This window comes from Perna viridis, chromosome 10 (assembly GCF_037379345.1).
Source record: "Perna viridis isolate PV_CMFRI_1.1 ecotype Kerala chromosome 10, ASM3737934v1, whole genome shotgun sequence".
Taxonomy (NCBI): Eukaryota; Metazoa; Mollusca; class Bivalvia; order Mytilida; family Mytilidae; genus Perna; species Perna viridis.
Window position 1 is genome coordinate 17597042 of NC_142454.1, and position 25421 is coordinate 17622462.

Below are 25421 nucleotides of genomic sequence, written 5' to 3' on the forward strand. Positions count from 1 at the left end.
AAGGGGGCCAATAACAAGTTTTTTACTGGGATCCAGACATTTACTTGACTATTAGTAAAAGGACTTGACTATTAGTAAAAGGAACTCTTTGACATTGTATTTCAAGGTGTCATATCACAAAATGAAGACTTGGATTGATGTAACAGTTATGACATAAATCAAGTAAGAATGAGGGGCCACAAATTGGCCATAAACAAGTAAGGAAATGAATTTCTTTGAAACTGTACCAAGGTTGTTGGGATTTATTTTGGAGGTTTTGACTGAAACTGTTTATGAATAAGGGGCCAAAAAGTGACCACTTCAATTTTGGTCATATTCTTAACATGTGGCAAATATCTAATCATAATCCAAATTCAAAGCTGTAATAAATTTGAATGACATGTCTGTACTTGCCCCAACTGTTCATTGTTCAACATCTGTGGACGTATCAAGCTGTACCCTAGGAAGCATTTTATTTATGAAAGTTAGTTCTTTCTAAAATATTAACAGCATTTTTCTGGGCAAATTTAAAACTTCCTCTTTTGACCATGGATTGAAATTTCCCAACATGGGCTTGCATGGCTTTTTCATATATAGGTTTTATAGGCGGAAAAACAAGTTATTTTTTTTTTTTGCAAAAAGAATTAAACAAATAACTTCCTTTGGTGTATCATTTTAGCATGGTTAAGCCTACAAGCACTTTTATTGGAAACGCTGTGCGTTTTAATTTTTTCGAGAAAAAACCAAGAAACATAAAAATACTAGCAATAATGTGTTTGGTTGTGATAAAACTTGATAGAAATTTATATGATCAAATTTAATTCAGACTTAAAGCATATTTATACTGTTGAATACATGTACTAACTTGCAGCCTCTGTAAAAATTCAAGCTAGTGAAATTAAATGGAACCAAAATTCTAACAGTAATAGAGAAACTCTTTTTATGGTCTCCCCCACTAATGTAAAATTCTGGATCCACCTCTGACAATTACCTCAGACTGTAAATATAGATGTGTTGAAATTGAACAGGCCCACTCGTTCTCAACTTACCATATTTCTAAAGGCAACACTTACATAATGATGGCACTTGTAAGTCAGTTTGAATTTTTGTGGTTTTGTGAGATTCCCTTTGGTTATCATATTTCTGTTTATGATTTATGACCTTAAAAGGGGTCAATTCTGTTCGTTGAGTGTTGAATATCTAGTCATGAACTTGAAATAAAATGAAAATTGATAGTTTAAGAAAAATGTTCAATATGACGTGTTGAAATTGTGCATCATTTTTCAGTGTCCTTTAAAGCATTTATGAAATATACCGATTTATTTCTACTGTGTCTATAAAATAACAGGATTAACTTACTAGGTAGTATTGTTGGCAGAATGCATGCAATCCTTAGGCCAGAAAAATAATGTTTATTTCTTTCTGTCCTACAAGTACCTACCCTATTTTTTGTGCCAACCCTTAACATTTTATTGCCATTTTTGCTAAAGCACTGTTCAAGTCTAGAATTTTCCCCCATTAATTCAATGTAAAATGTTTTTGAAAAAGAAAATAATTTCCTTATCTATCTGCCCTATTTTTTTCTTGCTGGTAGCTGGAAACAAGTCTATTATTTTTTTTTTGCTTTATTTATCCAATATTTCTATTGTGAAATAGATTTAAAAGATTTCAATAGATACTTTTGTTTTGTTATGTAATTCAGAAAGACAATGTACTTTTCATGGAAATATACCTGTATTAATTTTTTTGGCTTTTACATGTTTTTTTCCTTCTTGTCAGATCATGGTCGTTTTTTAAAACTGCCATTGAAAAAAGTCATAAATTATTATCATAATTGATAGGAAAGGCTTAGTCTAACATTGACACATGAGGAACAAGTAGGATCTCTTTGTTTCTGTTCTATTGTTAGATATCATGCAAAAGTCTAAGAAATCATCCTTAAATAAAAACTGTGGAGGTGAAAATATGGCAGGGTTTGGTACAAAGTGAAGGTCAAAATGACAAATAATATTGTAAAGGTTGAAGGAATGTCTCTATGATAGAAAAGGTACAAGGCTTGCAACTTCATGTTTAGTTTCAAAACCTTATGGTGCAGGTGGATTAAATATTTCAACTTCGTGTTGTAGCAGTAGAAGATTACTTCAGGTGCAACAAACACCTATATCTAATTTCATTTTGAATCTGACCATTGATAGAAATGTAGGGAGTTTTTTTTTTGCTAAGCTGAAATACAGGATTTTCATTAAATTGACAAAGTTTATATGTTAACACATTTCTTGGTTATATTATACCCAACTTCTTTAAAGAGGAATTTTAATTTCATATTTTGTATGTAGCTTCATTATGATAACTTAGGCTCTTAGTTTCGTATTTGCTTCGGTGGTCTCATGGTAGCCTGCTGGCCTCCAGTGTGGGAAGTCTTGGGTTCAACCCAGGACAAGTCACACCAATGATTGGTAGTCACTGCTACTCTGTCAAGCATGCTGTATTTAAGGGAACATAGTGGCAACTGAATAGCCAAGTCAGAATACGGTAATGTGTCTTGAGTGGGATGGCATGCCTACCTTAGAATTTGAGCTAACACAATTGAATTCTGGCTCAGTGTGTTGGACTAATGCAAAGCAGCGTCAATCAATTAATCAATCTCAGTTTTTTTATGAAAAATAGATGCCCCTTGATCTAAATGAACTAACATATGAGTAAAACATCACAGTCAGCTTTGTTCTTATATTTGAATGATATAGAGAGATACAAAATAAAAACTCAACATAAAAATATTGAAATCTTCCTAAAGGATCCAACATCAAATGTCATGTATATATTAAAATGTATAAGATATAATATTAAACAATTAAATTATTATATGGCTCTTGCTGCAAGCATTTAAGTTGATAGAAGTCAGAGCTAAGTATATATAAGTATTGTTAATTCAGATTTTGGTTGTGTGGATTTGTGTTTTTTGCAGTTGTTATAGTTGAGCATTATTTGAAAAAAAATTATTTGTTTTGGCATTGTTTTATTACAAATAGAGAAATATCCTAAAGGTAAATGTCAATCATTGCTGTTTATATTTGGGTTTACATAGAGTGCAGCTTACATCTAATTCCATATTTTTGAAGAACATGTAAGTTTAGTTTTATAATTTTAAGAATTATTTTTTTCAGCACCCGATTTACCACCAGAGCGGGAGGATAATGAAATTCACACAACCCTTGACAAAGTTCCATCCTCTGTAACGACACAACCAACCAGCCAACGTATTTCTCAGCCAATACAAAGAAAACCATCGCTGGAAGAGTATGTTCCTCTCAGTAACTGTTCCACTGGAACACGAAAATCTCCTCTCGAAAGACCAGACAGTATTGATAGTGTTCCAGATGAGATAGCTCCTCCTCCACCCACTAAAAAGGGCCAAAACTTTGAGGAAGATGATGTTTTTCCCCAGAGTGTTTATGACAGGCCTCCAAAGCCTCATGAATTAAATCAACCAATACCAACACCAAAAACGTGTCATCCAAGTGTGACTTTAGATGTGTATGATGTTCCTCCTCCATCACATCCCCCTCGACATAGCCCAACAACCCCACGGTCATCAAGTAGTGAAAGTCACGTGGGTGATTCAGCTTATTCTTCACAATCAGCACTGACATATGATTATCCTCCAAACTGTAGCTCAGAAAAAATTCCCATTAGTGATGAAACTTATGATTACCCTCCATCTAATCCAGCACCAAAAATGGACGATGTGCCCCCAGTCCGACCACCCCCTCCACGTCATCTACAGCAACAAGAAGCCTACCAAAATATTCCACCGAATAGTAAAATGTTAAATGAAGGACTAAGTAATTTAGACATTAACAAAGTTGTACCTACGGGAATGACTAATTTAAATGTTAATGTGCCATTGTCATATGATATCCCATCTAACAATGCATCAACAAAAACAAATTATGATTATCCAACCAATAGTGTTTCAAATTTGTCTGTAATTCCTCCACCTGGACAGTGTTCGTCAGATCGTGATCAGCATAGTTACATTAACGCTGCAACTAGTCGTGTTTCAAAACCTGAGGAGGACATGTATTTACCAATGAGTGGGTATATGCCAATGCAAGATAGATCGTCGTCTTCATTGTCTGACAGTGCGAGATCACATGATAGTTATACAAATATGTCCGAGGTGAATGTATATGATCACCCTCCACCTCAACGACCACCACGGTTGAGTAAACCTGTCCCTCCACCTTGTAGTAAGTATTGAATTAGGTTTTTTCATCAGAAAATTGGAAGCTTTGTAGTCCTAAGCATTTGTTTTAATACTAGGGATTAGAAATTACATTTTTCTCCACCTTGTAGTAATTTCAGAGTTTGGTTAAGAGAGCTGGTGGTTTTGTTGTCCACAGTGTTTCCTGATTATTGTGGACTTGCCCATATGGCTTTCTGTCTCTCCATCTGTCAGTAATTTATTTCCACCATGTAAATTTGTGTTTGTTTTAACATTTTTGAATACAGGTAAATGAACTTGCAAAAGTGCTTATGAAGGTAACACCTCTTAGTTTGAGGTCAGTAGATCAAAGCCAAGAGGTCAAAAGGTCAACACACATGGGCATTTTACATTTTTCTCTTGGACAGTATAAGTGTACACAGCCAAATGTGCCACATATGATAATCATATGCTGCTCGATTCATATGATAATCATATGACAATCATATGATATTGAACATATGATTATCATATGATTCTCATATGGTAATTTTGGCTTACAAACATATGACAATCATATGTTTGTGAAAAACATATGATTATCATATGTATACAGAAACATATGATTATTATATGGTGCTTGATTTATATGATATCATATGATGCAAACCATATGATTCTCATGTATAGCACATTTGCCTGATTAAATACTAATAAGTTCATGCCGGTGTTTTGATGATTTTGATGTTTTCCTATGGTTAAGTTGGTCTTACTTTACAAAGACAGAAATTACCAGTACTGTCAGAGATATTTAATTGGTTATTTTTGTTATAGAATTTCTTAAAAATTTAAATTTCATTTAAAAAAACAAAAATTCATGTAATTCATGAATTCAAAACTCCACTATGTTATAAAATTAAGCAAATCATGTAAATTTTGAACAGATTATTGTCCCCTGCGACACATCACAAGGGGACATGGAAATGCCGGGGTCCGTCTGTCCGTCCGGGTTTTCCGCACCTTTTTTTGTAATGCTCCTACTAAATAAATTTGTTTTTGGTATGTAGCTTTACAATGAGAAGTTACAGATTAAGTTTAACTTTGGTTGTGGCTGAATGATTTTTACAGAAGTTATGGCCCTTGGAATGTATCTTTTACGCGGGGGACATTGGAACGTTGTTCTTTTATTAACATAAAAGTTATCACCATTTTATGTTGTTTTTACCCCCATAAGTTTTTTTGTGATGTTGAAGGGGATATCATTTAATATCTTGTAAGATGCCTAGTTTTTATGAATGTTTTATCATGGATCTGCTCAACCTCTTACTTCATGATTTTAATACCTGTAATTAAAAAAATTTTACTGGATTTTAATCATATGTTTGTTGAATGCTAGTATTCATGATAGAGAACTTCCTTTCGTTACTACCATGTTCATTGGTAATCTATCTGATTTTTGAAAATGGGTTGGACATATGCACCGCTGTTTAATATACCTCTACTGAGAAGGATCTATATATATATTATTCATATTTGACACCGAAGGGCAAGATGTCAAGTCCTCTAAAGAGGCCCTGCCTAGTTCAAGAGCTTTGAAAATTTTACCTGAGGTATTAGTCTGAGATTTCCTAGTGTTGCATTTTCTGGGTGTTTTTGATTTTTTCTTCACTTTAAAAATTGATTTTGTGATTAGTTCGTCTATTCAGAATGCCCAATTTGCTAAAATTTATAAAACATCGTTCAACTTTTTATTGTGATGTCACATGGCTAAAAAAGAGTATGCCCTTTTCTCCTACGTAAGAAATTAAAAAAGTCACAGCACCAACATTTTTTGCATATTTCTTGTTATGATTTTCTAGGTACTGATTTTTTTTCAGTTCAGGAGGGTATTGGTTTCAATCTATGGTCAAGTCAAACCAAAGATTTTAAAATGGGTAGGACCTTCTTCTCCGCCAAGCATGTGGTAATAAAGGGGATAGAATAATGTGTTGAGTGGGGTTGCATACCAACCTGTAGTGAATTGCTTCTGTGAGCTTTTCGCAATAAAGGGGCAGCTCAGAGTGTTAGTCTAGTATAAAGCAGGGTCTGTTTGATTGGTCAGTTGTTCTCGTTCTTAAATTCATGAAATATCTGCCATAGTATGTTAAAACTTAATCATTGAATCAATCCATGGTACATTTTCAATGTTGAACATCTAATATGCCACCATCCATGAGAGCAATGTCTGCATGGTTATTTAATTTCTATTTCTTTCAGATGGTGATGCCTACACAAATATCTACAAAACTGAAAGGACAAGAAGCTTTAAAAAACACAATCAGGTCAACCCCCCTCCTGATATCAGGTTTGTTACACTTATTGTGTTATACTATTGGTGATGAATCAGGGATAGTTTGATTTAATGAACATTTTTTTTTCAATGTTTTCAAAACTTAAATGAACATGTGACTCTTAATTTGATTAATGTTGACATTGTAGGTTTTATGACAGATCCTCAGTGGGATGTTCTGTGTTTTTGTGGGTTTAAAATCCTTTTTGTTGAAAAAAGTTGTTAATTTGATGTACTTACATTATTTGTCAAGCCCCCTTTTCAAAATCTCTGATTCTGCACCTACATGCTTCAAAATCAAGCTTCCCCTGATTTTTTTCAGAAAATCTTCCACTTTAAAATACCATAATATATCATTTAACTTTTATTCATTTATTAATTATGAAAAATAAACGAAAATTTTACTAATTGATGTTTTTTCTATTTTTTTGTAGCAGTAGGGGTTCACAAAAGCAAAGCATACCTTTACCTATCAGTACACATCCTGATTTAACGACAAGCTCGGAAGAATCTGATGATGATCATGCTGATATAAACAAGGTAATGGTACCGTATCCATACGAGGAAAACCAGCAGGTAGGCATCATTCTGGTGTATTCCCATTTATACCTTTCCCCTGCACAATATATCCTCTTTTCTGATATGATTCTATGCATTCTTTTTCCCTGCACAGAATTTCCTTTTGTGTAGATGTAATGAGATTATTACCTCATGCATTTCACGAGTGTTTTGAAAATTAGAATATTATACTCTTACATTTCATTCCCCTTCACTATATTTCCCTATAAAGCTGCAATGTATCTTCACCGAGTAGAACTTCCAGGGATATGCTTGTGTTATGTAAACACATATTTAAACCATTATAAACTTAAATTTGAATCCGGAATTCAGCATAGTAACGAACCATTTTGGATTTTGATTTTTTCCATGCAAACATTCTGTATTTAAAAACTGTGGCTGTTCTCAGTGGGATAAATTCAAACCCAAACTGCAACAACATTTGTATTTACCCCTTTCTGAACAGGAGGTATCTTTATAGTGATCATGGTATTTCTATGCAATTACATATCACAGCCATTTGATATTCTAGAAAAGGCTTTATATAGGTATGCCATATTGGGATTCAATTTCAGACTCAGGAGATTTTGAAAAGGGGGCTTGACAAATAATGTAAGTACACCAAATTAACATCAGCTTCCTGTTTGACGACTTTATATTTTGACCATATGGTTTTTGGCAAGTTCGGGGTTTCCTTAGTAGGCTTTGCTTTCAGTTTTTCTTGTTTTAATTATAATTATCAACAGTAATATTTGAACTTCATTGAAGAGATAATCTTGCATATGGCTGTATTTGAAAGTGTTGTTTTTGGTTACATTTTAAATATTTGACAGGTCTCTCTGAATTTTTTTATCAATTTTTGATTCTAAAGCTCCTTTATATGGGGGTATGATGTAGGTTTATTATACAAACCAATAGAGATAATTGGTTAAATGTTTGCAGTTGTGTGTCTGCTTTTTTTCAATTTTTATGTTGTAATTTTCCTCCATATATTTGCACAAGGTCACTAGCATGAATATTGTATAGCATGTTTGTATGGCCAACATTAACATGATGAAGTAGCATTAGAAAATGACCTGATGTTGCTAATTTGACAAACTTGGGTTCTAATGTTGCTTATGAGAGGCTATTTTTGAAACACATGTACAGTAAACCAAAATTTGTAATATTTATATGTTTTGTATTTTTGTATTTGGACTAGTTACCACCCATTTTTGTATTAAGTCTTTTATGCCCATATGTACTATATTTTCTTACTGCTAAAGGCAAACAAATAATAATTCATCAGCAAAAGAATTCTGCAGGCTACTGGCCTTTTTCATGCCAGAGTTTTAATTTGTAATCAGAAAAAAAAAATGTTCTTGTACATTTTATTTAAAGTTGAATACAATTGTATTGTGTTAAATCCTAGAGGCATTTATGAAATAGGTCTCCTTTCATTTCACATCTCATTAAAAGACCTTTGTCCTTTGACATTATTGCATGAGGTTATTTGTCATCAGAATGATGCTTTACCTATATGTAGTTAGTAGTACTGTTGTGTTAATTTTACATGCATGTCGTATTTATATCACAAAGAAAGTATTTCTGTACATAATTAGTTTACACAACAACTAATTCAAATCATCTTATGTGAATCTATTGACCAGTCTTTTGAGATACCTTTTTCTGGTCACCAGGGCTAAATGAAAATTTGATAAGGGAATCTACTTTCACTTTGGCAAGTAGAAAACTTGAATATATAAAAAGATGTTCAGTTCAGGAAGTCGACATACACTTGAAATTTTCAAAATCTCAGAACACTGTCATGTTAGCAGTTTTATAACTAAAAGTGTAAAAAAGTATTGTGGTACTATAGTATTTACAAACAAAATAATACATATATTATGATATCACAAATGTCACATGCTAAAAATATCCCATCGGCAGCTGAGATAAGAAAATCTCACCTGGATTAAAAAAAGAGGAAAATTTTTGTCTCAGAAGTGAGATTATTATAATTATACCTCCACTCAACAAGTGGGTGCCACTGCGGTGTATTGGAATCATCTTATCCGTCCACCATTCCGTCTGTCTGTACAAACTTTGTCACAACTATCTCTGCTCCCAAATATGGTGTGTTGATTTAATTTGAAGAAAAACCCACCAAACAAACAATGCTTTTTCAGTCTATAGATGCTATATTTTTACAGTTGTCCTTTCTATATTCAGATCTGTACTTTTGAGAAAATTATACATTTATCTTCCACTAAAATTAACTAAATCAAACCTAATCAAGAATGATGAATGTTGCAAAGTGCTAATTTCATGTACAATCTATTTATATTTTATCTCGAAAGCACAACACCCAAATGAAAAACTATGACTGGTTATGTTGTCTGTAATTGATTCTGAATAAAAAATAAAACTGAATTTAGTGGGTTTTTGACATTCATTAATCACGTCCTGTCAGATTTTTAAAAAAGACTGCCACTTAAATAGATGAGGCACATTGGTTCCTGTCTTATCTGTCCTGTATATCAACTTCCTGTTACATAGGAGTTGGCCATTTTTCACTACATTGAACGAGTGGGAGTATAGCTGGCTTGACAATACAAGCAACTTCATATTAATGAAAGGAAAAAAGAATTGACTTCTTCTATCTTGCAGAGTTGGAACCAAGTTCCACCAGTCATGACCAATACTGATGGACTCAAATATCTGGAGTTAGACCTTGTAGGACAGCCAACAACTCAACATGTAGCCCATACTGAGCCAAGGAAAGGCTCCCCAACAGAGTACAGAGAAATAGACTTTGTCAAAACTATGGCCCTTAAAGAGGTGAAAAAGTCTGTAGAAGGACAGAGAAAACATGATGAAAACTGATGATTGGTCATTTATGTAACCAATGAAATGTTCTGTTATGTTTTGATCCATTGGAGTCATTTGTTACAAGTATTGTGATAGGTAGAAAAATTTAATGCTTTGAGTTATTTAATATTATGTGATGAACAGCTACAGGGTTAGTGGTTAGCTTCTTTCGTCCAAAGGCAGGGCTTCACCACTTTAATTTTTCTGTTGCTGCTGTATAACAGCTTGGGAATAAAAAGATGACTTTGAGTTGTCTCCCTTACTACCTTAATTAGAATGATAATATTTGGTTAGGTACTTTTCTATGTGTAACAGTATGTAATGTACTGATTTAAAAAAAATGAAAATGCCATACATGTACAGGCATGTTTCTTTTGTTGTAAGTAGAACTCTATAGGTGTAACTAAAGATTTTTTTTGGATGTGTTAAGTTTTTTTCCACATAAATAATAAAAATTTCTTTTTTATTATCATTTTGTGATTGAGTTAAAATTAAACTAAAAATAGATACCTGCGGGAAAGAGAAATATGTACTTACAATGTAATTCATTTAAAGAAGCGAAAAAACGAAAATTCTTCTACACTTTGCCAAAAAATACAATTAAGGCAGCAACACTGTGTATTAGTTTTATGAATGAGATGTCTTTTGAATTTGAGTAGGTGGTAAAGAAGGATAACTCAAGTTAAAGTTCTGGCAGTAAATTATAAAATTTTCCCTGCTTAATAAATTTAAAGTAATGGAAAGTAAATTCTGTAATTTCACTCTCAGACTTTCTCTAGCTAAAATTTCACAACTCTAGTGGTGATAACTTTATTTGAGGTCACTGATAATTTTGAATATAAATCAGCCAGTCACAAAATTTAATATTTATTTTTAAATATTGATAAATTATCGAGAAAATCTATAATAGATAGGATGATTTATTGTGAATAATCTGAATATAATTATTTATGCAGTGAATGCTTAGATATTTTACTCTTTCCAATAAATTACCTGATTCTTTTTTTTAAATCTTTTGCGTCACTTTGTAAAAATCTTTATTTCTACTGCTGAGTATTAAAAAAAAATTTTTGTTTGCATGTAATGTTTTTTTATGGTTAAAGTATTCAAATTTTATAACTTAATTGTGAATTTTTTACTACACATCTTATTATTATAATGATAAAAATAATTTTCAAAGTAATTTTATATGATAGCAGATAGGAGATTACTGTCAGAACATGTGTAACTAGGTAACCAAATGTTTAAGCAGTGCATGTCAAAATATTCTAGGGGAAAAGTTGTAATCTTATAATACCAAAATTACAGTATATTCCTAATATCACAAATTCAACAATTTGTACTTGTGTACAATGATTTCTCATTTGCGCGTTGTGATTTTTTTTTTTTGTAAATGGCCGCCCAGGCATTATTATCAATGTATCAATTAACATATTAGGTTTATTTATACTAAGCATTTTTAAAAATAGCTGTCCGCCTAAGGGTCATGCAAAATTTGAATTAAGGGATTTGTTTTTGAAAAGGTCACATATTTTTATTTTTTTATGTGAGGTGCATTTTGGCATTTTATTTATGAAATGGACCATGATTTTTCATTTGAAGCCTTTTAGTAAAAGATATTTGAGATGAAAGATATGATAGAATGTGAGCCAAATCGAACTTACGTCTGATAGTGAAAATGACTATTAAAAGAAAGATGTTGAATTTCAATTCCAGTACTCTGCAGTATTGTTAGCAATATATTAAAAATGACTATATGTGATCTGTCGAACATTAAACATCCCCATCCATTATTCTGAAGTGGACAGCTACTTAATGACTAACTAATCTCCATACACAGGTATATCATTTTATTATACTTCCATTTTCGGAACCAATTTTTTATCATTCACAATTTGTTCATATTTAATTCATTGATTTTGCAAGAAATTTCATTTGGTTTGTTTTAATTTAATTTTATTGAATTTGCATAGTTCTATGAGACCCAGGCAAACCAAGAATTGTTCTTTATCATCTGAAAGTTTTGACAATCATGGAAAATAAACAAATTATTCAGATGAATATCAAAACATTTTGTGTGGAAAGTTATGCTCTGTCAATACCGTAACAGGAAAAATTCAGTTATTCTAAGATCTTTGATTTAAATTGGGTGTTAATTTTTAGAAAAATTCTAGTCAAATTTTCAACATTAATATATTTTATTTTCTTCTCCTTTTTTTATCATATGATGTCAATGTATGATTTTGTTTTGAAATATTTTTAGGACTGCATCAGTGTTCTGCAGTGCTTGAAATACATTGTATTTGTGATAACAGTAGTTTGTAAACAAATTTATATTTAGCTTTAAAAACTTACTTATTTCTGGTTTTATGAGACATTCTTTTTCACATCTAGAAGAACAGTAATTTATTTTCTAATTATGATATTGTGCAAAATTTAGAGGATGTTTAGAGAAGATTTTTAAGACCTTAAATATTTTTGGCCCTGTAACTTTTAGTTTGTGTTTATTAGAACATTAGAAAGTTTAATTTTTTTACAATCATGCTGTTTTTACATTATATCTTTACTGTTTCTCATTAGTGCTATCCCTCTATCTAATTCTTTAACAGGAATCTAAAAAAAAAATTGTACTAAAATTTTTGATATCTGAATTATACAGTAGATTGTAGAGTTATTCCCCTTACCTATAAAAAAATGTCTGCCTTTCATATGTACCTGACTTAATTCTTGTTATAGTTTTGTAAAATGTCAAGTTTAATAGTACATGTGTTTATATTTGTGAATTGTACAAGTAGTGTATTCAGTGTTACCATGGAAACACAAAAATTCCAAATGCCAAAAACCATGTCCTTACTATTGCCATAAATTTGATACACATATTCTTATCTCATAAGTCTATTTTTAGTATTTATTGTTTACATTCAATTTGTAAATAATGTGTAGATAATATTATTGTATTACAATGCAATTTACATAGCTGTGTAACATGACACAGGGTATACTGCTAATATAACATGACACATACACAAATTTGGGTTCAGTGGCTAAAATTAATTTTATTGTCGCAAAGCGATTTTAATTGTTCATTCAATTTTAAGATTATTTTTTCTATGAAAGCTGAAATTTCAGATTTCCTGTTTGTAACGATCATCAAGGATCATTGTTCATGGAATTTTGAAATCAAGGATGCTCTTTGACGATCTATGTTACCTTTTGTTTGAAATCTAAATTCCTGGCATTCTGACACAGGGAAAGAACGGTACCAGTACAAAGAATAATAATTTACACATTAGGAATTTGGTTTGTGAAAGAAAACTGCCAGTTTAAGGAGGTACTTAACATCTTCTCTGAAATTTATGACTCGTTTAAATTTCTTGAAATTTTATTAAATGTTTTACTTTGATAAAAGAAGCAAAAAATAATAAATTTCAAGAAATTTTAAACAAACTTTTGATCAATAAGATGCTTTTATTTTGATATCAGAATGTCACATAATAAAACATTTTGCTAATTTTTGCTGAGTTGTTTTCCTTAGGTGTTGTGTACCCCCTTAAGTACTTGTTAAGTTTAATGTTTGTTAATGATCAGGGTTGTTATTATAAAAATAATGTTTCCTATCTTGAAGTTGAATTAAAGATAGGACAAACTTGAAAATAATTAAAATATCATGATTGACTGTGATTCAATTGCCTTCTTCAAACTGTTTTGTAAAACAGTATAGATATGATTGGAAAACTGTGAAATCAGAAATTATTGTAAGATGTAATTATTGTTTTACCTAAATGTGATGAATGATTTTGGGACATATAGAAAAATTATCAATTGAAATTAACCATTTTGTTGGAAATTTAAATATTTTTTTTGTCAAAACAGGAAAACCAGGAATATTAGGACCCAACAGTAGGATAAAAATTTATCTAGTGGATAAAGTTTTGAACAACTAGGCCCAGACAGCAGGATGGATGGTGCCAAAAGGGTTCTTATTTCATATAGTATGGAAATGTAATCATGGGTTTTGTATTCAGAAAAGTGAAGATGATGTATATTGCAAACCAACTTAGTTTTGCTAATTTGCAAACAAGAAAAAAAATAGTAAAAATGAATTGATATCCTGAACTGTAAAAATAAGTTGGTTTATAATATTTCATACATCCTGAGTGGGAAAAGCTAATATATAAAATATTATCTTCCTCTTGTTAAAAAAAAACTATAATTTTGTAGGTTAGTGCAATGTGAAGATGAATTTAAATGGCTAATTGGGAAATTTTTGGTGCATAATTTCATAATCAGATAAAATATACCGAACATAATCTTATACTTTGAAACTATTAACATCGAAATACTTTCATAAATAATGAGTTTAAAGGATGAATATAAACTTGCCTTTCATATTAAAGAATTAATATACTCGTTTTCTTAGTATTAACGTCCATATATCTCTTGGAATACTCCTTTATCCATTGTTCATAGGTGTTATAAAGGTTAAAACCATTGATTTAGTTATTTTAGGACCTATTTATTTTGTTTTTTTTTTCATTGTATGTAATACTTAGTTATAATCATTCTTTAACTTGTAAGAAACATAATGACAGTATTCTGTATCATTGCTGTATAAAAGAGAGGGTATATTTTATAATCTTTTTCTTTTCCCGAATTATGTATTCCCTGTCCCTGACCAATCATAGTCTTCTTAACTTTCGTACAAATTGAGTGTCTTTCCTTTTGTGCTCAGTTTAGTATTGGCTCTTAATGATGTATACCAACAAATTTTATCATGCATCAGATTCTCAAACAACGAAGTTTTAAAAACCTTTATCAGATATGTTCATATACATTTTAAGAGTAGGGTGGTCAGTATAAGTGATTAGCTCTCTGATGAAACTCTGTAACTAAGGTCAGCTATATCGGTCAAAACACTAGGATATCAGAGCAATATGATGTCTTTTAGACAAAGCAAGGACTTTAAACTTGTAATTAGGTGAAGAAGGTGGAGTTTATTTAAAATTTCAAAATGTCTGTATGAAGTTAATTTCTACAACTGTAACTAGATCTTTATTAACTCGGGGATGATTTTTCCCACTTTTTCAAATTTTTTACTATTTTTTTTGGATTTTATTAATACGTTTCTTTTTTTACTGTATGTTACTTCCAATAATGTCAATTACTGCTTTTTTATTGGCTTTGTAAAATCATGGTAGTTCTTATCATTTAATATAGTGTGATAACTGCTGAATTGTGTTTACTCTGTAAGTTAATGGTCTAACCAGTTGATTGTTTTTATGTATTGTTCACCATATATCTTACAAGAATGGAATAGTCTTTTTTCATATTATGGAATGCAAGCAATTTTAGCTTGTTTTTCAAAGGGACATAACCCACGAAAACCCGACAATCTAGTTGGCAGTCTCATTGGGGGAACGGGAAAACGGTAAACATTTTTCATGGATAATTTAAAGTATCCAAGTACTTCCTGAGGCTCTAATAAATTGAATATTTTTGAATTTGAAATCTACTGTTGTCCATTGCGCCAATTTGACAGTAAACCAGTCTGTCGGATGACAAAATTGTAGAAAGTTGTTCCTCTTTGCTTAAAATCTTAAATAAAGAAGCCAAAATAGGGAATATGAAAAAGATTCAATTTAAAAACCAATATTCAAGCATACTGTAATACTATTGCTCTTAGTCTATACAAAGACTTTTTTGAATAATTTGAAAATAGATATCCTTCTAATTACTGACTAGCTGTAAGAAAAAAAGTATATGGGACAAAGTATTACCTAGTCAGTTGTGAGTTCCAGGCTTGATTTCCACTACAAGGACACTGTAAAGTATAGGGAAGTTTTATCAGCTTGGTGGTTTATACTAGAACTGCCTAATATATATATATATGCTGTGTGTCACTTCCGGTGTTCTAAAATGGTTGCGTTCAAAGTTTATTCATTATTATTAACTATATAGCTGTCAATATTTGCCAAATGACTACTGTCAATTCAGAAATTACTGCATGAATACATATTTGCAATTTTACAATTTAGTCTAAAATATAATGTATATTTTTGCCAATTGGAAGATAGCTCTGCTAGGTTTCGTGTTGCAATTTCAATCCATCTGCATGTTTGTTTTTTTTTTGCAATGATAAAATGGTTGCAATAATTTTTGAATTTACAGTTCTTGATTGCATGAGCAAAACCAAATTCAACAAAATAACACTTGCTATACATGTACATGGAAATTCTGTCTTAAAATTCATGTTTCTGTCTAAAGGGTATTATTAGTATTATTTCAATACAATTTTTGAATATTTTCTCATATTGGATGTTAATAGTTACACTGTATATCAAATATTTTTTTGTACAAGGCCAACTGAAATAATTACTTAGTTCTCTGCCGCCTAGTCTGTTTTGAGGATGCCCCATTACTCATTTTCTTTGCTATATCAGTAAAAAATCTTCCATCATCTTTAACATTTTTACAGATATGAATAATATAAAACACCCCCATCACTTATTCAGGCAATAAAATATTCATATGTTTTCATAAAAAATGGCCTAAGAACCAATACATTAACTTTCAGTTGCCTTACCCAATTCATGCTTTACATGGCTATAATTCTCTTCTGTTTTGAAATGTTAACAAAACATGAAGGATATAATCAATGTTTAACCAGAACTTTTATATTAATGTCATACAATGAATTACATTTAGTTTTTTTTCTTTTTGTTTGTCATTTATTATGGAATCATAAATACAATATTGCTATACTGTTTATTGTTGAAAAAAATAAATGTATGATAACTGAATTCTTATTGCTTGGTCTAATGTCCTTAAAAAAAAGATTGCTTATTTTGAAGCACCCAAACTATCCCCCTATTCAGAAAACAACCCTGACGTATGGATGTTAAAGTGATTATAGGCTTTATCTGTGAAGGTTGAAGCTATTTGAACTCCAATACAACTTTGTTAATGATGCATTGCCTTGTAATGTGTAATGTTTGGACATATGAAACAATGCAGGACTTCCTAGAACACCCACTTTCTGCCTGCATTAAAAGTTCAAACACTTTTATTCATAGCATGTACACTGCAAATACAATAATAAAAAGCTTTATAGTGTAATGTATGGAACTGAAATTCAATTCAAGATACAGTCAATGTATAAAATTTGGTTCTTGCTACTTTCTGAATGGACAAATTGCATGAGATAGTATCCACTATCTTGATTTTTAATGCTAATAAGCTATTTCTTCAACCATAAATAATAATACTTACAATGTATTCAAAAATCCATGAAATTTGCAACAGTATTCATGTAATTGAACATATGCTCATAAATTGTGTGATAGAACTATCTTTCTACTGAATCAATATGGTATTTTAACCAATTCAAAATCTTGTCTGATAAAACTGAAAACACTCCACTACAATCTATATAAAATTCAGACACTGCCAATAGCAGAGTTACTTCTTAGTGCAGTATTGATGATTTTTCAATTCACATACCGTCTGAGTATGCAAGTACAACTCTTTCTACATACAGACCTTATTTAAAATCATACATTTATATCCCACTTTAATCAACCAAATGCATCCTCCAAAGTCAGTGTTTTGAGTCCACCCTCGCTCCCTCAAACCCCTCACATCACTCATTCATATTTAGCGGGTATTGTCCAGCGCCATCTAGTGAGTTACCTAAATTTAATCCGGATCCAGAATCCAATCGAATTACTCATAATAGAAACTCTTCGATATAACTTACAGAATGGCTACATACACTAACGTCATTTTTTCACTGAAGGCTCTAAATAGAATCTACAGTTATCATTTTTGGTCATATTGAATCATTTGTGACATCTTACAACTATCAGTTACTTGTGTCATTGTTTACCTTTCCACAGACATTTTATGTCAAATCAATTTTCATTGGTGCTTCGCACCGGAAGAAGCAACCAATCTGAATTGGCTGGACAATACCTGCTAAATATGAATGAGTGATGACAGGGGTTTGAGGGAGCGAGGGTGGACTCAAAACCCTGACTTGGGAGGATGACCAAATGAAGAAAGATAACTCTTACAAATTTTCAATTTCATACACATTATACATAATTGTCCAACTACTGAATGATAACCGAATCTAAATTAGAAAAAAAAAGTTATTTTGTTGGGTTAATGAACTACCTCCTGTCTGATTTTCATAAGTATATTTCTAATATCTTGTGCATCATAGTCCTGAATAACTAATATCTTCATAATCAAGCAATTATTCTACACAAGCTTAGGAAAGTGAACAAAAAATAAATTGCAAACAAGTGATCTAAGGACTGCAGTATAGTCCCCTTTTACAAGTTAAGGGGACTGTAAATGTAAATATATATAGATCAAGCTGTAAATCATATTTCAAATCATTCCTAACAAAGAGAGCTAAAGTTTGTGTGCTGACATACCCTTAGTTCTGCCAAATGTGATGACGATTTTAGGAAGCAACCAAAACTCATTTTAGTGAAGCTGCAAGCAAAATAATCCCCTTTTAAGGGCACCAACATTCTCCACGGTCATTTACATGCACTGCAAAATCCTATGATCTGCTGAACAGGAAGTTGATATGGAACACTGACAAACAACAACCAAAATTGCTTCTAATGTAAGCCCAAAGCTTCATACAAATTTTGAAAACAATTTTATAAGCAGTAGCTGAGGCAATTGAGATAAAATCTTAGACACACAGAAAAAGAGATTCCAATATACCACACACATACGGGAAAGGGGATTACACACACAGAAATAGACCATGCGAAAATCACTTCCTCTGCAATGGAACATCTCTACTTCACCAACCCTCAGAACTTGTACCTGCAGATAAGTTGCTCTGTCAAAATCCATGAAAATAAGCAAAAACCAAATGGTATACAAGTATGTATGGTATACCAGTATGTATTATGTACCAGTATGTATGGTATACCAGTATGTATGATGTACCAGTATGTATGGTATACCAGTATGTATGGCATACCAGTATGTATGATGTACCAGTATGTATGGTATACCAGTATGTATGGCATACCAGTATGTATGGTATACCAGTATGTATGGCATACCAGTATGTATGGTATACCAGTATGTATGATGTACCAGTATGTATGGTATACCAGTATGTATGATGTACCAGTATGTATGGCATACCAGTATGTATGATGTACCAGTATGTATGGTATACCAGTATGTATGGCATACCAGTATGTATGGTATACCAGTATGTATGATGTACCAGTATGTATGGCATACCAGTATGTAAGCATGTTAATGTTTCTATTAGTTAACTTCAATATACTTAAACCTGGTAACATATTGCTGCATGTGATGGTCTTTTAAAAACATCAAATGCCAAAATGAACCAGTTGTTGCAAGCTTCATTGTCCTTAGAATACCTCCACTCAACCATTTCCGTTAAATTAACTCATTGCTGTAAACAAGGAGTAGATAAGCGAGGACCCTAGAAAGTGGAGACATGGTACAAGTCATCATGCATAAGCAATAAACCCATTTTCTAAGCATTGCCTCCTATAAAAGCTGAGAAACCTATTGCAATGTTTTCCACCATATATCACCTAAAAAATTACTTAAAGAAGAAGTAAATAAGCACGGAGCCTGGAAAGGGAAGACACAGTAGAAGTCATCTAGCAAAAGCAATACCAGAAACAAAATATCTAAGTATTGACTCCAATGCATGAATAAAAATCTGTTAAAGAAAAGTGTAATGGAAGCTGATTGTAATAAATCCTCACTTTAATAATGGGGGGGTAGCAACAAAAACAGAAAACAATGTTCTGAATGGTTTTATTGTTGTTGATTTAAACATTTAAAGCAATGCTATCATGACTGATCAATAATTGTGATAATTACAGAAAATCATGGTCAAAATGATATATAGTTATCATGCTTTTGTCATTTAAATGTTATCTCAAAATGTGATCTGTACAACATGCTAGTATTCCCATCAGTAATACTGACTTATTACATAATTTAGTCATATTTCAAACATTTATTGCATTAAGTAATTATTCATTATTGTGGTTAAAGTTTTTAACAGGTATTTAAGAGATTTGTGCATTACCAGGATGTTTTCAACCTCCCTCCAAAAATCAGCTAGTAATTATTTGAGATTAAAGGTGAAGGTTCTTTGTACAACTTGTTTCATCTTTTTGTCATTCAACTCTTTATGTAATTTGGCAAGTTACTATTTTTAACAAGAATTCTAGTCCACTGCATTATCTTCAATTTGATATATTCCCCCTTCAACTGAATGAAATTCAAATAATAAAAAAAATAAACTGCATTTTCTTCTTACTCCTATTTTTTGAAAGTTATCTACAATATCTGCTGACCATTTGGCTAGTTACTGGATACAATGTTTTTTTTAAATTTCATGAGAAAAAGTAACAAGCATTTTGAAATTTAAAATGGAATTTGGCTTACCCTAGTATATACATTTTTGTAAAACATTACAATATTAATCTTGTCTATATTTTTTTTATACAGACTTACTACACTGGAAGTAATATTTTTCGTGGAGTACCAATTTTCATGGTTTTCATGGGTAGGCCAAACCATCAATTTGTTTCCCAACAAAAAAGAGGAATCCCATCAAGTATACTGAAAACCTCAAAACCACGAATTCAAGAATCCACGAACTTGTGTTTCTTCCTATATCCATGAATTCAAGAATCCACAAACTTGTGTTTCTTCCCTAATCTCTAAAAATTGGTATCCACAAATTAAAGTACTTTCACTGTATGACAAAAGTTGTGACCTAATAAAAACAGAATTACCCAACACCAACTTCTTTATCCTTCTACAAATGAAGATATACAAATGTAATATTGGCTTCTTTGGGTTATTTTCATGATAGCATGGTTGACAGTACCATATCATTATACAGCTGTTAACTTTTTGCAGTCATTTAAACAACATTTAAAACAAAGGTAAAAAAATAGTTTGTGTTTACATGAAAAAGAAAAAAAAAAGTTCTATATGTAAGTACTTAAATGCATTTTGATTCTTGCTCCAAAGGAGTCTCTTAAAGTTCAAGTAATATGAAAATTTGCAATTGTTGGTTCAGAATAAACTTTAAGAGCAAAAACTTAACTCCTACAAGTCAATGAAGCATGCACTGAATACATTTTAAATCATGCTTGAAATAATATTTCAGAAAACTTAAGATTTACATATGACCACTTCACCTTATATCATATTACTGAATTGAAAAAATACTTATACAGCAAAAAGGTAAAACATCATTCAAACAGGTTAGAACATACAAAAAATAACATTACTCTTTACTCAAGTCTTCATCATTTCCAACACTAGAACTTCATTACTCCACAATGCTTTGAGGATATAATGAAACTTCATATTCACAAATAAAATCTTGAAATCTCATTCCTCAGGGGTGTCATTTGGGACATAACAATAATAACCGGTAATTTGCATACAATTCAAAACTAAATAAAAAAGAAAACAATTTGAACAACACTTCTATAATTAATTCATCAACACTGAACTGCACTAACCCCAAAAATGGAACAAACTGTTAAATGATAATACAGGAAAACTTTTTACTCACAACCACTAAATCCTTCCTGATTTTTATGAGTTCTCATATCAATTGCTTAATTAATCATATTTGAATACATGTAGTGTAATATTTAATTGTCTCTCCATTGGCCAGTGGTTGCATTGCTATGACAACAAATAAAACAGTCCAGATTTTTGTAACATCCAGAAAATGATAAGGGTGAAGCTGGTATTTGGTTTTCACAGGTTTCAAAACACATTTAAACTGATTCCAGAGACATCAGAAGAAGCCTGGTTTAGACATTTTTAGACTTATTTCATCAAAAGAGGTAGACCTAGGGTAAGGGACACAACTCTTACAAATCATTGGAATGTTTGTACTCAGCATCTTACATCAATATATGTAAGCATCAAAGTAACTTTAACTGATTTTGTTCTGTTTCAATAAAGCTTGAAATGCTTTTGTTAAATTGAATATGATACAAACAAATCACTGATTTCAGGAGTTATGTCCCTTATCCTACGTCTACCTCCTTAACCAGGTTTCACTGTCCTGTTACCTCATGATGTGTCATTGGATCACAACAAAAAATTATCAATATACAATTACTCTTGAAATAAAGAGTTAAAGTACAAAATGACAAGTTCCTGTGAATTGGATGCATACAAGCAGTTTCCCCTTTTTTTACCATACATTTGTTCACTTTTTGGAATGTGAAAAAAAAATATTATACATGTACAATAACAAAGTCTTCTGTTAAAAGAGAAAAAAATGCATCACAATTTCCTCCTATGGTAAATTGTTATTATTATTCTATGCATAAGGTATATACAGATGAACCTGTCTTATCCAATACCAAGGAATTTAATCAGTCCAAACTTATATTTCAAAAGTGTGGCTGAACATATACAGTCAATGCTTTTTTTCTTGGGTATCAATTCATGTGGCTTGTCAAAATTTTGATCATTTGTGCCTTATGGATTTATAGTATCAATCGTATTCTAAAATGATATTTTACATTTTGTTGAGATCTCAAATCTGTGGTTAGATCAATTCAGGAACACCAATGGAAATAGTATTCTGAAAACCTTATCATCATTGAGTTTATGTTTTCTTTTGGTTTTTTTTTTTTTTTGGGGGGGGGGAGGGGAGTAAATTTGTAACTTAAATATGAGACAGGCTAACTCTGGAAAGTTTCAAAGAAATTAAAATTCACTTAAACTCTGTATTGTTCCAAAAGTTTGGTCCAATCAACCTTGGTCTGTCTTGTCTCACGTTTAGTTCTGTTGTCATTTGAAATCAATGGACACCGCTTTCCACCTTTCCTGTTTTTACTTTTCTTATAAATGAATCCAATTTTTTTTTTTAGAATTTTAAAGTGTGAACTTGGTCAATTAATGATACATTTTTAGCTAACAGATGATGGGGAAGAGTTAACCTGATGTTAATGTTTTTAATAAGGTGTCTGAAACACATCCCTAACAAAATTAAGACAAATTTCACCAAAAAATAGTGGATGTTCGTCTATGAATCAGTAATAAGCATCAATGAATTTCAATATAACATAACTATCACCATAATTATATTAATTTGCATAAAATTTAAGACATGTACAGATTTCTTAACCAGTGACTATTTTTTGAAGTAGCTGTCTTTGTAAGAATCATGCAAAATCTGAAAAATGTGATACACCCCAAAAAAGGCTACATATTTTTATTTTTGAAATTAAGTTGTTTTATGGGTCTATACTATGAAATGTTTAATTATTCATTCAAATCCGCCTGCTCTTAGGAGATAATCAACATTGAAAATCCAAGATTCTGTTATATTTGAATGTCATTTAGAGTTATCTCCCTTAATTTTGAAATCTACAGTGCATTCTATATATTTTTTATCTCCTAACAACACGAGACATATGAAAAACCGAATGTTAATTCCTGTTTACTATGGCAATTCAAACAAAAAATCAAAAATAAAAATATGTAGGCTTTTCACCCATGAATCAAATTTTGCATGATTCTTAGCTGGAGTGCTACTTAATTACTAAGCAGAAGCCACATCTATCTGTAAAATAACATATAGAGTCTTCCTGTGGAGCATTTGGATGCAACATGAGATTCAACCAATATTGCACAATTTGTTTGCATCATTCACAGACAAAAACTGAACTTAAATAATATGTGTATAAATCAAACTTCTTAGAAAATACACTTCATATTTCTTTCATGCAAACATTTGACACAAAATTAATTTCATGTTAAACTTGAAGGTTTATTTGCTCCATTAGGGTGAAAATCATGTCAAAAATATTTTTTTCTCTGAAGTTCTGACAGACCTCTGCCCAACAAACAAAGTAAACATTGGGGAAGTAAATATACAGTAAATAAATTCAAACAGAATTCTTGCTGTTTTAAAGGTGGAGAAAATCAGGTCTCAAAATCAATTGTAAAATCTGGATGGAGACATAAAAATTTGCAACAACTTAAAGAAATTAATGAATGCAGAAAGTGAAACTTCATGGAGACATCAAGAAAAAAGTAAAGTTAATTGTCATAAAATAGTCACATTCTTCATTCAAGTGCAAATTAAATTGAATCAATCATTTTTAGAGAGAAGTGTTGATTCACTAACATACCAGGTAAGACAATAGTTTCTTTATCAATCTCACAGAATACTGTAAACAGTGAAATTTTCATAGTCGTTTTATTTTCGCCTTTTTTTTTTTGCGGTAAGACTTGTGTTAGTCGCCCTATGTCCACCCATGGACGAAGTGGAATAAATCCAAAAAAAAAGACTTGTAATGTGAAAATTTAAGAAAAAATATTCTTCACAGAACAATTATAAATACCAGTAACTAAGTCAAGAAACAAACTTCAAAACTGTATAAATGTAGATTGATGTCCAAACCATCAAAAAGATGGCATAAAAGTTTCCAAGTTTACTTTCCAAATTTTTTTTTCAATGCATAAAAGCCCCTATATTTCAAATGACATTCAACTAAAGAAGGTAGATCAAGGTTAAGGGACATAACTCTTGAAATTGGTGATAAGTTTGTATCATATTCAATTTCACCTAAGCCTTTTAACATAATGGAATCAATCTAAGTTTCTTAGATGCTTACATGATATTTATGTAAAATGGTTTACTCAAGCGTATCAATGATTTGTAAGAGTTAAGCCCCTTAATCTAGGTCTACTTCCTTTAATAACCTTCTATAATTTAACATATGATAAATGACACTGATAATAAGTTATTATGAACAATGACATTCTACATTTTATAAAACATCTATAAGTGTACTATGGTTCTAATTAATCTAATCCCACATAGGCTAGCTGGCGCTAGGTAATGGAGGTGGAAATTCCATGGAAGGTGAATGACGAATGTCTTTATAGCATGGCCGACAAACTGGTACAGGCCGCTTGGAATAATGTCCAGGAAGTGGTATATTCTTTGCGATACATCGAGTGCAGAAGACATCACCACATTTCCAACAGTGGAACTGTAAATAAAAGAATTCAATTTAAAAAAAAACATGAGACAGGTATAAACTTTAAGAGAATGAAGTATATGCTAAAGATGACTTATTGATAGATATGCCACTCATTAAGTTTGGTGCCATCCTAGGTCTTCGTAAGCCTAGGATGACTTATAGATTCTGTATGTCCCTAATCCTAGGTCTATCTCCTTAAGTTTGGTGCCATCCTAGGTCTTAGTAAGCCTAGGATGACTTATAGATTCTGTATGTCCCTAATCCTAGGTATACCTCCTTAAGTTTGGTGCCATCCTAGGTCTTCGTAAGCCTAGGATGACTTATAGATTCTGTATGTCCCTAATCCTAGGTCTATCTCCTTAAGTTTGGTGCCATCCTAGGTCTTAGTAAGCCTAGGATGACTTATAGATTCTGTATGTCCCTAATCCTAGGTCTACCT

The 25421-nt window shown here is 31.5% G+C and overlaps 2 protein-coding genes across 11 annotated transcripts in view; one reads left to right on the top strand and one right to left on the bottom strand.

Annotated features, from left to right (window-relative positions):
- Positions 1–13433, top strand: part of LOC148604780 (uncharacterized) — a 42909-nt gene extending 29476 nt beyond the window's left edge. For 3 of the 4 annotated variants that reach the window (XM_088549402.1, XM_088549403.1, XM_088549406.1), the window contains 4 exons: positions 3144–4229; positions 6440–6527; positions 6947–7088; positions 9720–13433. In XM_088549402.1, the coding sequence (XP_088405528.1) occupies positions 3144–4229; positions 6440–6527; positions 6947–7088; positions 9720–9935 (1532 nt within the window). In that variant the 3' untranslated portion in view covers positions 9936–13433. The remainder of the gene's footprint in view (positions 1–3143; positions 4230–6439; positions 6528–6946; positions 7089–9719) is intronic. The other variant, XM_088549404.1, reaches the window with a different exon arrangement.
- Positions 13434–22592: 9159 nt separating this feature from the next.
- Positions 22593–25421, bottom strand: part of LOC148604781 (phosphatidylinositol-3,5-bisphosphate 3-phosphatase MTMR6-like) — a 57321-nt gene continuing 54492 nt past the window's right edge. For 6 of the 7 annotated variants that reach the window (XM_088549399.1, XM_088549396.1, XM_088549398.1 and 3 more), the window contains one exon: positions 22593–24991. In XM_088549399.1, coding sequence (XP_088405525.1) covers positions 24969–24991 — 23 coding nt within the window. In that variant the 3' untranslated portion in view covers positions 22593–24968. The remainder of the gene's footprint in view (positions 24992–25421) is intronic. The other variant, XM_088549401.1, reaches the window with a different exon arrangement.